Consider the following 16,126-nt stretch of genomic DNA (forward strand, 5'->3'; position numbering starts at 1 on the left):
TTTAAATATCGTCTTCGTCGTTTACTTCGTGGAGAGGTCGTCGGCCAAAGGAAACTCTCCACGTTGCATCTTTTCTCAGCGTGAGTAGCGCGTCTAATAATTAATCCATCTACACGGTTCGCAGGGGGAAAAAATATCTGCCTGTACACAGGTTGGAGATGAACCGGTGGCTTTTTTTTTGGGTGCGAATTAATTGGTGTATTTATGTCATCCTAATCTTAATCTTCCTGTCAAATCTCTGGTGTCTCTCTGTATTCACGTGTCGTAAGGTGTCGACATGATGACGATCGACTGAGATGCAGAACTACTGCGTTATATAAATACATGGGATTCCAAGGATTGAGAACCCACAGAGTATCTACAGGTTCATGCGTCCGTGATGAAGAGGTGATCGATCGATCCCAGAGGAGTGATGCCTGAGGACACAGAACCATGTGGGCAAAATGCCTTGTTGATTCGTCTGTGTTCTCAGGTCACCCCTTTGGGCCACATCGTTCTCAGTTCATCAATACGGAATCTTCGATTTATGTAGTGCATCATAAACTACGAAAGGATGCTTCAGTCTAAACTGTTTTAGTTTAGTTTTTTTTTCCCCCACCATTCACTTGCACATGACGCATGATTGTCTAGAATGAGCTAATTACTCTGCATATGTTTTCTGATTCAGGCAGGAATGTGTCTTCGTCGTTCTTTGAAGGGGCAATGAAGCTGTGAGGATGGATCTAAACAAGCGATCAAACACCACGGGATTTCCAGCGTGAATTTGTCAAGAAGTTGTTATATGGAAAAGTCAGATTTGCAAAATTTTAATTACGTGTGAATTATTAGACTAAATCTTGCTCATTATTGTTAAGATGACTATGTTTCTTTGACAACAGACTGAGTTGCAAGACTGCTCTTAAAAGGATGTCCATCCTAAAATGAATTGTAAGAATTGATGATACGATTCTCTATTGTCTCTCACAGAAGAATTCTTCTCCAGTCAAAATAATTTAACAAATCACCTCCGGAAACTGAAAGCCAGCAAATTCAATTTATATAATGCCTTCCGAGTTATAAAACAACAAATGGCTAATTCTAGCAGTTGCAATTGCCAGAATATATATCTTGATGACACCTTCAACACAATGAGTTACTACAAATCATCTGATGCTAAAGAATATGCCTTTGCAGTGCTACACAGGAAGGAAACATTAAATCCTATATCCTTAATGTTATCTTCTGGGGTCTGATGAACTGCAGCAGATGGGATGAACATGCAATCAGCAGAGGGCACTTGCCCTGTGGAGCCTCACATGTGACATGCCAACACATGCTGATGCATATAAAGGATGCTGATCACAGGCACTCCAAAGAATAAATATTCTGAAAAGTCGGATCTGTGACAAAATTTAGACATTCAGACAAAGTAAGATCTGACCGATAATCAAGTTTGCACATTTAAGTCAAAAACTCGCCAATCACATACGCGCTCCAAATACAGCATCTCTGCTAAACTTTTTCTTTGCTAGATTTAAGTATAGGCTTTAGACCAATATCTCAGGTTAAGTGGAGCACATGGCGACCTTTTCCTACTGTAGAGGAACTCCTCCAATTTTGATATACTTAGTGACTTGAGTAAAAAAAAAAATTGTAGTGTAGCATTAATATCTCTATGTACTGATTCTTTTTCCTGCTGATGATTTGAAATATGACATTAAAAACAATACAAAAACGAGGGATTTACATGATCCTATAGCATTATTCTTTTTCTGCTAATAATTTCAAATATGACAAATAATAAAAAAGGGAGGGATGTGCCTTAACCTTACTTAAAAGACAAAAAAAGGAGAGGGCTTATCTGAATACATAGCATATTTCTGGTATCAAAGAACGACAGGACTGTAGAAGTACATTACCTGGATATTTATCCAGCTCAAGCTACTCTGCCGCCTAAGAGACAGCTTCAGCTTTTATAGTTTGCCAAGGATACCTTCCATCTTCCTTTTTGCATACTCATCAACAATACCAATCATACTTTCTCTATGCCGTAAGTAAAATTCTGCTTGTAGAATCTGACTTTCTTCAGATGTTAAATCCCCATGGTGACCCTGCAGATGTAAGGTTCAGGATCATCTGATCTTGCCAACAATTGTGTTAATAGAACTATGCTTTAGTTCTCGTCCACATATAGATGAAGCAATTTAATAGATAGCTGTTATTAACAATTATGCCATATTCATATATTTCAGTCAGTTTTTTTTGGTCTAGATTTATCTCATAGAGATGCATATTAATATATATTATAGGTTCATTCCTTAATGGATATCCATATCGATTATGTTATTAAAACATAGTTATTAAGACAACTATAAGATAAGCATACAATAAAAAACAAGCAGATTGCATGTTTCTATATTGAAGATCCAAAAATTTGCACTGGTGTGACAAGCATATCAATAAATTCCCAGAGAAATAAAAAAACTTAAAACATGTGAGTATCAAAACTTACCAGACGAGAGATTTTATCACAGACAGCATGGTGCATCAGGATGCCTGCGGCAACTGAAACATTGAAAGAATCTACCATCCCTTTCATTGGAATGCAACAGTGCAAATCAGATAATCTCAAAGCCTCTTCTGTTATACCCCTGTAACCAGGAATGTAAATCCATGAGACTATAATAAAAAAGTCAAAAGTATAGCAAATACCTGTGCCGCCAAAATTGCTAAAATCATTCACCCAGAACAAGAACTACAAGATAATTTGCCCCACAAAACAGGGTGTTTGTCTAAGGGGAAAAACAACAGGATCAACATGAAGCAATAATTACAAAATTTACATATGCACTAATATGAGGGAAATGAAATTTAATGCAGGCTCAAGTTTAATTCCTCTAGCAAATAACTCTATGCTACCTACTAGAGAGATTTTTGCCTGGTTATAGAATAAATTATGCAATAATCCTTAACAGTCCCAATCTAGCTATCTAAGGCAATGAACAAATTCATAATATGGCATTCATCATCTAGCTCCTTTTCCATCTTTCCTCCCATCTTGCGTCTTCATCTCAATGAAATCCTCCCATCTTCTTCCTCTTCTCTCCATGAACCCATCTTCGTCTATCTTCTTATTCCCCTCCTTTTCACACTCTTGAAAACCAAATTCCAAAGCTGCATGAATTCTTTTTCCCCTTTTCTCCAACATGAATTTCTCCTAAATTAAAGAGAGATTTTTCACTATTGTTGAGGTTCAGCATAGTGATCTAGGCATCTGTTAGAATGTGCCTCTTCAAATCATGACGAGGACAATTATAGAGTTAACACACTTCTCCTTCCCTTCTTGTCATCCCCATTGGCAGCTGAATGGAGAGAATCGAGTGCTAAACTTGGATGGGGAAGAGAGCAAGAATGGAGCAAGAGAAGAAGAGAGCAAGGGTAGCGCAAGAGAAGAAGAGAGCATGGGTAGAGCAAGAGAAGCAGAGAGCTATGGGTAGAGCATAAGAAGAAGAAATCTGAGGGAATCAAACGAACAGAATGAGTGAGATGAGGGTAGAATAACAGAAGCAGATCTCTGAGGATATCGAAGAGAGTAAATCATCAGCTAGTGAGACTAGGAGAGAGAAGAAAGGAAAAATCAATCTAGCTTAAACACCTTTTGCATGTTCTCACTTTGCCCACCTGAGGATGATCTTGGCAGCTGTGTACTTGTTATTGACCACTTGAAATATTAAACCATTTCACGGTCCTGTCAAAAAGATATCAGTGCTTGTGTGTATATCTTTCTTTAAGAATCACAAAATAGAAACCTACCAGATCATGATGCATATTGACAATTATCCTGAGAACGGAGAAATGACAATAACAAAAATGCAAGAATCTTTACTTCCGAGAAACGGTTATCCAAAGCAACGAGCCAAGATGACTTGTCCTTAACCAAAATAAAACAAAAAGCAGGAACTGTCATTTATGTAAATGTACTCACATGTGTTCATTTCCCACAACTATTGCAGTTGGATGTGACCAATCCATCTCATATATAGAAACCTATCACAATGGATCAAGTTAGTAGACATTTGGAAACCAAAATAAAAAACAAGGTTAAAATATATAATGTGCAGTTTAGTCATGAAGTATGAAATTGATCATATACTTATGAACATTCTTTTAGTTAGAATGGTCATTAGCTCCAGCAAGACTTGTGGCTATTTTTACTGTTAAAGATCAAACTAGAACTAATTTTAATGTCGACAGAGCAGTATATTTTTTCAAATTAGATTTGACAAAAATCCTATTCAGAATATATTGGATATGGACAGCAAAACAAGTTCCTTATAACCAAGAATATATGTTGGGACCGAAAAATAGCTAGAGGGGGTGAATAGCTCGTCGTGCGCTTCGTGGTTGGCGTTGCTTGTTTCTTCGAAGATGTGCAGCGGAAATACAAGAAACAAAAACATACAACGCTAACACTTGTGATTTTACTTGGTATCCACCTTACAAGAGGTGACTAGTCCAAGGATCCACGCACACACACACACACCTCCACTAATAAACACTCCTTTTCGGTAACTACCGAAGGCGGAGAAGCCCTACAAGTTCACACTACAAGAAGAAAGGGAAAGGATACACAAATACAAGCAAAAGCTTACAATGAGTATAGAAACCCTAACCCTAGCTTTCTTCTTTAGCTGTAGATCCGCCTCTTGACTTGGAAAACCTCCAAGAACCTTCAAGAACTGGCGATCTGATCTTTGTGGAGAAGCTGTGGAAGCGCTGAAGTGATCTGAGATGAATCGGTGAAGTTCTTACGAAGGAAATGAACGCCTGCGGCTTAAATCGACGTCAACGGTCGGATCCCGATCGATTGAATTGCTCCCAATCGATCGGGGAGGCTTTGGATCGATCCACGGATCGATCCAGAGCGCCTCTGTACTTTCTGGAATAGCCTAGATCGATCGGTGGATCGATCCAGGGCTTATCGCGCATAAACAACAGCTCCCAATCGATCCATTGATCGATTGGGACCTCTGGATCGATCCACCGATCGATCCAGAGGGGTTCTGTTCGCGGGGATTCACCGGATCGATCGGCCGATCGATTGAGCATGATCCAATCGATCGGCTGATCGATCCAGATCTGCTGGATCAATCGGCTGATCAATCCAAATCTGCTGGATCAATCAGCTGATCAATCCAGATCTTGGTTTTTGCCCAAAACCAAGTCCAAAGCCCCCTAAACCAGCATCTAGTCAACCATGACTTGTTGGTACATAAGACTTAGCATTCGGTCACCCTTGACCAGCTAGGGCTCTCTCACTAAGTGTCTGGTCAATCCCTTTGACCCACTTGGACTTTTCTCTTCTTGCCAAGTATCCGGTCAATCCCTCTGACCTACTTGGACTTTTCTTCCTCGTGCCTAGTATCCAGTCAATCCCTTTGACCTACTTGGACTCTCACCAGATGTCTGGTCAACCTTGACCCATCTGGATTTCTCCTGCCTGGCTTCACTCACCAGGACTTTCCCAATTGCCTAGCTTCACTCACTAGGTCTTTCACCTGACTTCACTCACCAGGATTTTCCTCGTGCCTACCTTCACTCACCAGGACTTTCACCTAGCTTCACTCACTAGGATTTTTCTTCTGCCTAGCTTCACTCACTAGGACTTTCTTCTGCCTGGCTTCACTCACCAGGACTTCCTTCTGCCTGGCTTCACTCACCAGGACTTTCAGTCAAGTATCCAGTCAACCTTGACCTACTTGACTTTCCTTCACAATCTTAACTGGTCAACTTTGACCAAACGGGAATTGTATCAACAATCTCCCCAAATGAACAACTGCACCTGCATTGTCCATATCATCTAAACCCAATATATTGTCAAACATCGAAATCCAAATCAAGACTCAGGCTTGGTTAACCAGGTCAACCTTGACCTAGGGAATATTGCACCAACAATCTCCCCCTTTTTGATGTTTGACAATACCTCTTGTTAAGTTAGGAAATTAGGCTACTCCCATAGCCTCAACTCCCTATATGAATCCATAAGTTAAGCCCTTCATTCTCCCCCTAAGAGGGCAAACTCCCTCTAGGTAATGAAATCCTAACTTACTCCCTTTCATTCTCCCCCTATTGGCACACATCAAACCATGCCCCATTTTTGGGCACACATCAACAAATTCACTTGTTGAAAACTCTCCCCCTGAAGAGTTGCTCATCGTTGTTCACAACTTCACTCGTTGTGATCAACACGATAATGAAGGTCCCATACCCTTCATTATCCTTAACCCTACATTCTCCTCCAATGTAGGCAAATACCCATTCTTAAGCATTATCCACTTGAAACCACTTGAACAATGAGGATATCCACTCCCCATTAAAGTTCAAATGCTCAACCTTGAGCATGTTCTTAACGGAAGGTTAACCACCTTCCAAGGTTCATGAAAAATAATTTTCATGTCTTTAAAGAGTCCCTCCCCCTAAAGACATGGTGGTAACTTCTGTCATTGCACCAATAATGACTTGGAATCCCTAAAACTTTAGGAAACCCAATTTTAGAAGTTTTGAGGTTTAAATATTCAAAATTTGAAACAAACCTCAACCTAAACTTCAACTTAGCCTTCCTTAACCAATCCATCCTTGTTTTCCACACGAGAACACCCTTTTTATGTATACAAATGTATTTTCAGGGGTTTGGAATGGTTATCTAGACTAAAATAGGTTCAAAGATGCTGAAATCAGACCTTCCCAGCCAAAATCAGCATCTTCGATCGATTGGAGTTGGGTTCCAATCGATTGAACCCTACTGAATCGATCCACTGATCGATTCAGTCTTCTTGGATCTATCGGTTCAGCGAGCTTCTGCTCGCGAGAAATGCCTTCTCAATCGATCGGCTGATCGATTGAGGCACTCCAATCGATCCACTGATCGATTGAAGGCCTGAAATTGCTGAAATTCAATTTCAGCCAATTTCAGAAACCCCTAGAAAATTCTACAAAATTCCAAAAATCGTAAAAATTTGTGTAGACATTATTTAGGGTATAATTTATCATGAAAAAATAGTTTTCTATAAAAATACATAATATTTTCAAAATTGACACAAACTTGAGAACTTGCAAAAACTTTAGTGTTTTCTTCAAGTTTGTGTCTAACTATTCAATGGTGATTACTATCAAAAGATAGCCTTCACCAATGTTTTCTAAAATTATTTTAAAAACATTTTCAAAACCAATATCCTACCATATTCCTTGGGCTTAATGCACATTACTTGTACATTAGCTTTCCCAATGATGGGAAAACACATAACTATATGTTTTGATGAACTTAAAACTCAAAAGAATGCACTAAATCAACATCTTGAGTTTTGTTCATCATCCTAACATCTCACTTGTATCTAATGTGCACTAAAACACATACAAGTCATCTTATTGGTCTTTGTGAGATATAAAGTTTGGTTTTGCCCTAATCTAGGGATCATGCATATCTATCTAGGCATTTTGTGGATATTGAACATCCACTTAGGATGTTACTTGTTAATACCACTTGTTGACAACACTTGTTGAAAACACTTATTGATAAATGCCATTTGTCCTTGCTTTTAAGGAATTAAACATAATGCATGATAATGTTATGACATACATCAAAATGAAATAGCTTTCAAAAGAAAGATTCCTATAATTACATGATGTATGTATGACATGACATGGTATTTTTGTATTTTTCATAATAAGTCATGAATGAAAAATATAAAACTAATATGGTGTCATGACATGTGATGGGCAAACATAACATGGCAAGGTTTAACATAAATAAAATTGCCTAGATTACCTATCTAAGTATCCTTAATCTTAGCTAACTTAAAAATTAAACCTAGATTGCCCAAAAGTGCTTCAAGAAAATGCCAAAACCTATATTGGCATTTCTAATTCTCTTGATTAATTTTTGCCAATTGAAATTAAGTGTATTCCTCAAATATTGGCAAATTTCATTTTTCCACAAGGGTAGCACTTTAAATTAAGGCTTAGATTGACCTTAAATTTCCTAAGAACATACCAAAATCCCAACTTGGCAGTTCCTATGATTCTCCCAATTTGTGTCACTTAAAATATCATCCAATTTATCAAATTGTGACACATTTTACTCTTCCCAAGAGTAAACATAAATCCATTTCATTTTCAAAGGTTAATAATAACCTTGAAAATGCTCCTTGAGTGTCAATTTCTTCAAAGTTGGGTTAACTACCCTTCTTCTTAGAGTTGACACTCTCTAACCCTTCTTCTTAGAGTTGACACTCTCTAACCCTTCTATGGGGTAGAGAAGATGCTCCTAGGAACCCAAAACCTATTGGTGCTCCTTAGATGCTCTAGGTATTCACTAGGGATAACTTCCCTAGATACCTTCCTAGTGACCTTATTTAGCTTCTTAGAAGCCTTGGTCACTTTTTCTAGGTCAACTCTAGGGATAGCCTCCCTTGTGACCTTGTTAGTGACTTTCTTAGACTTCTTAGAAGTCTTAGTCACATTTGTTGTTGCAAAGATACTTCTAGGGATGACTTCCCTTGTATCCTTGACTTGACTTCTAGACTTAGGGTTGGTTCCATAGCTATATGGAACCCTATGGTAAGTAGGTACATCCTTTTTGATTTTAGGTTTGTATCCCAAACCTCTATGGCCCTTGGATGACCCTTGTTGTCCTAAACCTAGATTTTGCTCATTTTGCCCTTTAAGGATATTTTCCATCCTTTTTAAGGTCTTTTCTAGTTTGTCAAGTCTTGACCTCAAGACTTGATTTTCCATCACTAAGTCCTTAGTTTTTGGTTTTCCATTAAATCCATGAGCATTTTTATTTCTAGGCTTATAGTTATTGACCTTAGTGTTCTTGCCTAGTTTTTTATCTACATTTCTAGCCCTAGGTTGAGAGGTTTTAGCATGATAAGCTACATGATTTTCCTTAATTTTATCATGCCTTCTATTTTCATGGTAAATAGCATTAAAATGATATAAGTTAGTACTATCATGCTCTTTACCATAATTTAAAGGGGTAGGCTCAATAAAAGATACCTTCTTTTTTACCTTGGAGGCTCCCCCTTGAGTTGAGCTTCCTCCAAGAGCCTTGACCACCTTCTTCTTCCCCTTAGGGCATTGACTTCGGTAATGCCCCTTTTGATTGCAAGAGAAACACACAATGTGCTCCTTGCTCTTCTTTGTATTGGGGATGGTCTCCTTGGGCTTCTCCTTGCCCTTTTGTGCCACTTGGCCCTTCTTCTTGGCTAATTTAGGGCATTTACTTTTGTAATGTCCTTTTTCCCTACATTCAAAGCATATAATATGATTTTTATTAGTAATTGAAATTGTTATACCTTTGCTTGTAGGGGTGACATCTTCTCCTTTTGATCCGGAGGTAGAAGCTTCCTCTTGATCCGAAGATATTCCTCCATTCGATTTTGCTTGACTTGCGGAGGTGGAAGCTTCTTCATCCTCATCTTCTCTTGACCCGGATGTGGAGGATTCTTCTTGCTCTTGATCCGGTGTCAATGAAGATTGCTCCCCCTCAATCCTAGAGGTGGAAGCTTCACCTTCTTCTTCATCCTCTTGTACATGAAACAAGGAATATGCTCCTTCCTTGCTCTTTTGATTGCACTCCTTTGAGGATGAAGCTTCTTGGACTTCCTCTTCTTCGGAAGTTGAGCATCTCTCAACTTCGGAGTCCTCCTCTTGATCTTGCTCCAATGAGTCGCCCTCTTTGGATTCCTCTTGATTCGGTACAGTGGAGGGTTCTTCATGGATTGTTGCCAATTTGCTTCAAAGCTCCTTGGCATCGTTGAATTCTCCGATTTGAGCCAAAATGTGGCTAGGCAATAAGTTGACCAAAAGCTTGGTCACTTTATCATTTGCCTCGCTCCTTTGAATTTGCTCCAAGCTCCATTTGCTTTTCTTGAGAAGCTTGCCCTTGGAGTTTGTTGGAGCTTTGAAGCCTTCCATTAGAGCAAACCATTGCTCTATCTCCATCATAAGAAAATTTTCGATTCTTGATTTCCAAGAATCGAAGCTTGTGGATGTGTACGGTGGAGCCACCCTTGTGTCAAATCCAAGTCCATCTTGGAATTGCATCTTGAAGTTGAGCTTCTTGAAATCTTTGACTTTTGATGAATTTGCTTCAACTTTTTCACCCTCTAGCTTTGCTTGTTTTGTTTGCCCCTTCCGGCGATGATTCCGGTGAAGAGTAACCTCGCTCTGATACCACTTGTTGGGACCGAAAAGTAGCTAGGGGGGGGGGTGAATAGCTCGTCGTGCGCTTAGTGGTTGGCGTTGTTTGTTTCTTCGAAGATGTGCAGCGGAAATACAAGAAACAAAAACATACAACGCTAACACTTGTGATTTTACTTGGTATCCACCTCACAAGAGGTGACTAGTCCAAGGATCCACGCACACACACACACCTCCACTAATAAACACTCCTTTTCGGTAACTATCGAAGGCGGAGAAACCCTACAAGTTCACACTACAAGAAGAAAGGGAAAGGATACACAAATACAAGCAAAAGCTTACAATGAGTATAGAAACCCTAACCCTAGCTTTCTTCTTTAGCTGTAGATCCGCCTCTTGACTTGGAAAACCTCCAAGAACCTTCAAGAACTAGCGATCTGATCTTTGTGGAGAAGCTGTGGAAGCGCTGAAGTGATCTGAGATGAATCGGTGAAGTTCTTACGAAGGAAATGAACGCCTGCGGCTTAAATCGATGCCAACGGTCGGATCCCGATCGATTGGATTGCTCCCAATCGATCGGGGAGGCTTTGGATTGATCCAGAGCGCCTCTGTGTTTTCTGGAATAGCCTAGATCGATCGGTGGATCGATCCAGGGCTTATCGCGCATAAACAGCAGCTCCCAATCGATCCACTGATCGATTGGGACCTCTGGATCGATCCACCGATCGATCCAGAGGGGTTCTGTTCGCGGGGACTCACCGGATCGATTGGCCGATCGATTGAGCATGATCCAATCGATCGGCTGATCGATCCAGATCTGCTGGATCGATCCACTGATCGATCCAGATCTGCTGGATCGATCGACTGATCAATCCAAATTTGCTGGATCGATCAGCTGATCAATCTAGATCTTGGTTTTTGCCCAAAACCAAGTCCAAAGCCTCCTAAGCCAACATCTAGTCAACCATGACTTGTTAGTACATAAGACCTAGCATCCGGTCACCCTTGACCAGCTAGGACTCTCTCACCAAGTGTCTGGTCAATCCCTTTGACCCACTTGGACTTTTCTCTTCTTACCAAGTATCCGGTCAATCCCTCTGACCTACTTGGACTTTTCTTCCTCGTGCCAAGTATCCGGTCAATCCCTTTGACCTATTTGGACTCTCACCAGATGTCTGGTCAACCTTGACCCATCTGGATTTCTCCTGCCTGGCTTCACTCACCAGGACTTTCCCAATTGCCTAGCTTCACTCACTAGTTCTTTCACCTGGCTTTACTCACCAGGATTTTCCTCCTGCCTAGCTTCACTCACCAGGACTTTCACCTAGCTTCACTCACTAGGATTTTCCTTCTGCCTAGCTTCACTCACTAGGACTTTCTTCTGCCTGGCTTCACTCACCAGGACTTCCTTCTGCCTGGCTTCACTCACCAGGACTTTCAGTCAAGTATCCAGTCAACTTTGACCTACTTGACTTTCCTTCACAATCTTAAGTCAACTTTGACCAAACGGGAATTGTATCAACAATCTCCCCAAATGAACAACTGCACCTGCATTGTCCATATCATCTAAACCCAATATATTGTCAAACATCGAAATCCAAACCAAGACTCAGGCTTGGTTAACCAGGTCAACCTTGACCTAGGGAATATTGCACCAAGACTATAATCACTTAACGGGAGAGAGAAACAAGGTAAAGGAGTTCATAAAAGGCCCTAGCGACTAGAATGCAGAGTTGGACTTGGATTATTGATAGGTGTCTGAGTGTCAATGGTGTCAAACAAAACACGGTGCATTAGCTGTAAACAACTAAGCATACAAAAACCTTTCTTCTCTCAGCAGATTAAAATTCCTTATCAAGTATCAATGATTGATCCCACTTATTTATTGTTCTTCCTCATCCATATGGTACATGGTAATGATCAAAATCATAAGATGACGGAATATTTCACAAGAAGTTGGTGTAAGATACAAGAAATTACTTAAAGGTGTGCAAACTCAAAAGACAAGAAACTTTTACCGAATCAATCCCTAAATGAGTTGCCACGATTTGATAACCACGTTTTCTTAGAGCTCCAAAGCAATCTAGAGGTGAATTCCAGAGTTCAATGTCCAGCCACTTCTCTGCGCCCATGCTAACATGACGATTATCACGATACCTGCTCAGCCATAAAAAAAAGGAGCTAAGAAATAACACTGGTAGAGCAATCAAATCCGTTCTAGCGTGGAGAGGAGAGAATCTACTACAAGAGGCAGATATTATCAGGGGAAGGCTCATCACTATAAAGGTACTTTCAGTCTTTAGTTTCACATTCAATAGCTATAGTGTGGGCGACATTTGGGTAAATTTTTGTTTTTTTTTTAACGAACGCCAAGTCCATGCCAACAGTATAGACCCAATGCTACAGCTCGGGATCATATGGACGTAGAAGATTGCTGACATAATCATAGTTCATTAGCTTAGTAGAACTAAAACGGTCTTTTCACCTCAGACATGCTTGCACCTTTTGCTACTTCCCTGCGAAATCACATGAACCGACTGGATCCCAAGTGCGTCCGCCGACCGGAATGCCGCAGATACGTTCCCGAAATCCGTAAGCCCTTCGACCACTAGGCACAATGAATAGCTCCGGTTCTCGACCGTCCTCTGGATTCGATTCTTTCTGGTATCCATCATGTACGGGTCCAGCACCTCTATCACCTCCCGGCTGCCAAGCGCCATGCTGCCTGACCTGAAGATGTCACGGTAAGGGAACAAACGGCGACATGAACGGTCGCCCTCGTATTCGGACTTGCGTTCCATCTTCATCATCCGCTCGACGCGGTCGTTTCTACGCGTCAACAAGTCCTCCACGGTGTCGTCTGAGGTGTCAAAGGGGTCTTCGACGTAAGCAGCCGCGGAAGACTGGGACGAAAAAGGTTTGAGGGAGTAGGAGTTCGATAAACGAAATGATAACCCCAGAGAGCGTAAGGGAGGGAAAGAGGAGGAAGTGGCGGCGCCGAAGGCAGAAGCCGATCGGCTGGAGGGGAAGAATCGCTGGGACAGGGAGAGGCTGAAGTGGAAAGCAGAGGAGAGGGCGGAGCGAGCCATTAGGGTTCTTGTGGAGTTCATTTGAAACAGGGATCGGTGAGAGGCACGATGTCCGCAGCGGGGAAGAAGGAAGGAGGAGATGTGCGGAAGAAGCAGCCGGCGTTTCTGATTACGTTGGGCCGCAATGCGGTCGAACCGGTTCACTACGCAGCAAACTTGGCTCTGTTTACTCGGAAAGAACAGAAATGCGACGGAGGGAAAGAGGATGGCGTCCTCTAGGCTCTGTCCACTTGCCCCTTGTTTATTTAGATGGATACAAATATTCAATTAAAATCTAAAAATAAGAAAATATGTATTTTAGGGAGAAAAATAAGAAAATATATATTTTTTTTAGTGAAAAGCTCAATTAAGGGGGATTTCCCAATATGAATACTTCAAGACCGGCCAATTAGTGGCTCGCCTTATTTTTAGTTAAAATTGCTCATAATTGAGCCAGTTTAGTGGATGCCGTAATATAACGTGGATGCGCCGAGGAATTTAATCGCACTGTTTGCGAATTAATTAGAATGGATTATCATCTCCGCTCCTCCCTCTCGCCGCCGCCGACTGCGAAAGTGAAGCACCACCACCGCCATTCTCTCACCTCATGCTTTCGATTCGCCTCCTGCGACGGTGGAGAGCCGGTGGAATCCCCCCGTCATTCACGGACATTCCATCCCAAGGTGCATTTCTGCTTCGGCGGGGGAAAGCACCGGCGGCGCCACTCGTCCGGGTTCAGGTACGATGCCCTCAGCTATGCTCTCAATTTCGACGAGGGCTCCGACGATGATTCCCCCACCGGCGATGAACTCCTCCGGATCCGCAGCCACTCGTCCAGGCCCCAGGCATTGTCGCCGCGCGACGGCCTTGACGGGTTTGATGACCAATCCAGGATCCGTGGAAATGTGAACAAGGATGTGCCCCTCCGTCTCTCCTAATTCCTGCATTTTCCGGTCTGAATTTTTTACCACAATAACTTTGAATTAATATGCTCATAGTACGGAGCGTTCGGATCTGCCTTCTACTCTTCCCCATTTCTCCCTGTTTCCATCATAAACTACATTAGGCTGTAAATGAAGATATTAGATATATATAAGAAAATTTGACTCATTATGCATGTCCTCATTTGAGTAAGTTCTTTCTAAGAACAAGATTCATTTGCATGAAAAGGGAAAACCATTTGCTAGGTATAAATAAATTTCTACCACTCACATATAATAGGTCAGACACATATTCATGTGATTTTTTTACTCCTCAATTCTCAAAAATGTTTCGCACTAGCAAGTAACCTATGCGATCGACTAGCATGCATTAAATTTCTTTATTTCATATTTGTTATGAACTTATGTTTATGTTGTAGCTCTGGCAGCCACAAATATCACAACATAGGATTGAGAAGAGATTTGATGTTTGTACTCTATACCCGTTTCTTACATCCATATATGCATTTCATATCCCATTTACAAATGTCATATGTGTTGAGTTTAATTCAAACTATTTTTCTTGTTTTTTGTTGTTGTTTTGGTAATGCATATGTGTATGCATTTAGTCTCACATTGCTAAACTAAGAAGGTTGGAAGACCTTATATATGGAGTCCTTCCATCCTTGCTTAGCAAAGTTAAGGGGACCTACACGCATGCGCGGGTCGAGCCCAAATCAGGTGGTTTCGGGGGTTTGAGTTGGAAATCCATAACCCGGGCGCGCGACACACACGATCATCGTGTGCAGGGGGGTGCAAATCCCCAACTCGTGGGCCTCAGGCGGCCTAGTTTATTTTTGCCAGTCCCTGTACTCTCTCTAGCAGTCTGCTTTTCTCCTCCTTCCCTCTCTGTGTCTGTGTACGCTGTCTGTTCAGCGATCTGAGGTTGGGTCTGGACTGCGACGTTGGGAGAATTTTGTCGGAACTTGGGAGAATTTTGTCAGAGAGCCTCTGCACCGTGGGTGACAATATATTCTCTAAAGACAGTCGGCACGCCGACGCTTCAACAAGAGGATAACAATTTCTGGACCTTACTCTTTTATTTACCTGTTTATTACATGCTTGCTATTTTTGTGCAAATATATTACTGTGTTATTGCTCTCATACAACAACAATATGAGCATCGATTGTGTTGGAACCATATAACATAATCATTGATTATATTGAATAACTGATAATAAAATTACAATTGGCGTATTATAATTAGAAGATTTGACTATCAGTAAAACTTAATCCATGAAGATAAACAATTCAACATAATAATAAAATAGAATCCAGAGGCAAGTTGAAGGTCACCATTGAAAAATAGAAATTTGGCCCTTTGTTCAGGTTGGTCCGAATCTTCTACCCAAGGATACAGTTAATTTTATTTCTACTATTGGCACGTGAGTATAGAGCTATGCCATAGACTCTTTCAATCCTGATCAACCTATATATATATATATATATTTAGGGAGGGACACTGGAGTTGTCTCAACTCTGATTGATTAAGACTTTGAATGATTATGCTTTTATACCTCTTCTTTGCCACAAGATCCATCTATCTTCTTTTTTACCTCCCATATGATGGTTGTTTTAACTTTTTGATTCTCATAATTTAGCTCTTTAACTTTTTAGAGTGAGTATCCACCAAGTCTTCATTGCATAATCTTATTTCAAGGGGAAATTTATTGTAAGTTTGCTTATTCGGCAAACAAAATCAGATGTAGATTAGTCGTTAGAGATCTCCTACCAATTCCAATACCGTAATAACAACAGGAAGGAAAACATCACCATGATCCTACATTTGCTAGAAATAGCAGCCAAGCAACTGTGTATCTGCATCCGACAATGTGGGCATTTTATCATGTATCTCTCGTGTCTGCAAACTGAAGAAAGTACAACCAAATTCTAATG

The 16,126-nt window shown here is 40.8% G+C and overlaps 2 protein-coding genes and 1 long non-coding RNA gene across 4 annotated transcripts; 2 read left to right on the forward strand and 1 right to left on the reverse strand.

Annotated features, from left to right (window-relative positions):
- Positions 1-76: 76 nt before the first annotated feature.
- On the forward strand, positions 77-1,647 carry LOC122029340. 2 transcript variants are annotated; one of them, XR_006125011.1, is made up of 3 exons: positions 325-789; positions 879-927; positions 1,174-1,647. It is a non-coding gene; the product is annotated as an uncharacterized LOC122029340 (long non-coding RNA). The 2 variants fall into 2 exon arrangements; XR_006125010.1 differs by having other exon boundaries at positions 77-927.
- LOC122029337 (tRNA (guanosine(18)-2'-O)-methyltransferase-like) lies at positions 1,010-13,402 on the reverse strand. The gene is made up of 6 exons (XM_042588281.1): positions 12,685-13,402; positions 12,201-12,339; positions 3,965-4,026; positions 2,492-2,630; positions 1,899-2,090; positions 1,010-1,379 (listed from the first exon to the last, which is right to left on the reverse strand). The coding sequence occupies exons 1-5, from the start codon at positions 13,290-13,292 to the stop codon at positions 1,953-1,955; spliced, it is 1,086 nt and encodes a 361-aa protein (XP_042444215.1). The 5' UTR covers positions 13,293-13,402; the 3' UTR covers positions 1,010-1,379; positions 1,899-1,952.
- Positions 13,403-13,418: 16 nt separating this feature from the next.
- Positions 13,419-14,468, forward strand: LOC122029338. The gene has a single exon (XM_042588283.1). The coding sequence runs from the start codon at positions 13,778-13,780 to the stop codon at positions 14,186-14,188; it is 411 nt and encodes a 136-aa protein (XP_042444217.1). The 5' UTR covers positions 13,419-13,777; the 3' UTR covers positions 14,189-14,468.
- Positions 14,469-16,126: the final 1,658 nt, after the last annotated feature.

This window comes from Zingiber officinale, chromosome 10B (genome assembly GCF_018446385.1).
Source record: "Zingiber officinale cultivar Zhangliang chromosome 10B, Zo_v1.1, whole genome shotgun sequence".
Lineage (NCBI taxonomy): Eukaryota > Viridiplantae > Streptophyta > Magnoliopsida > Zingiberales > Zingiberaceae > Zingiber > Zingiber officinale.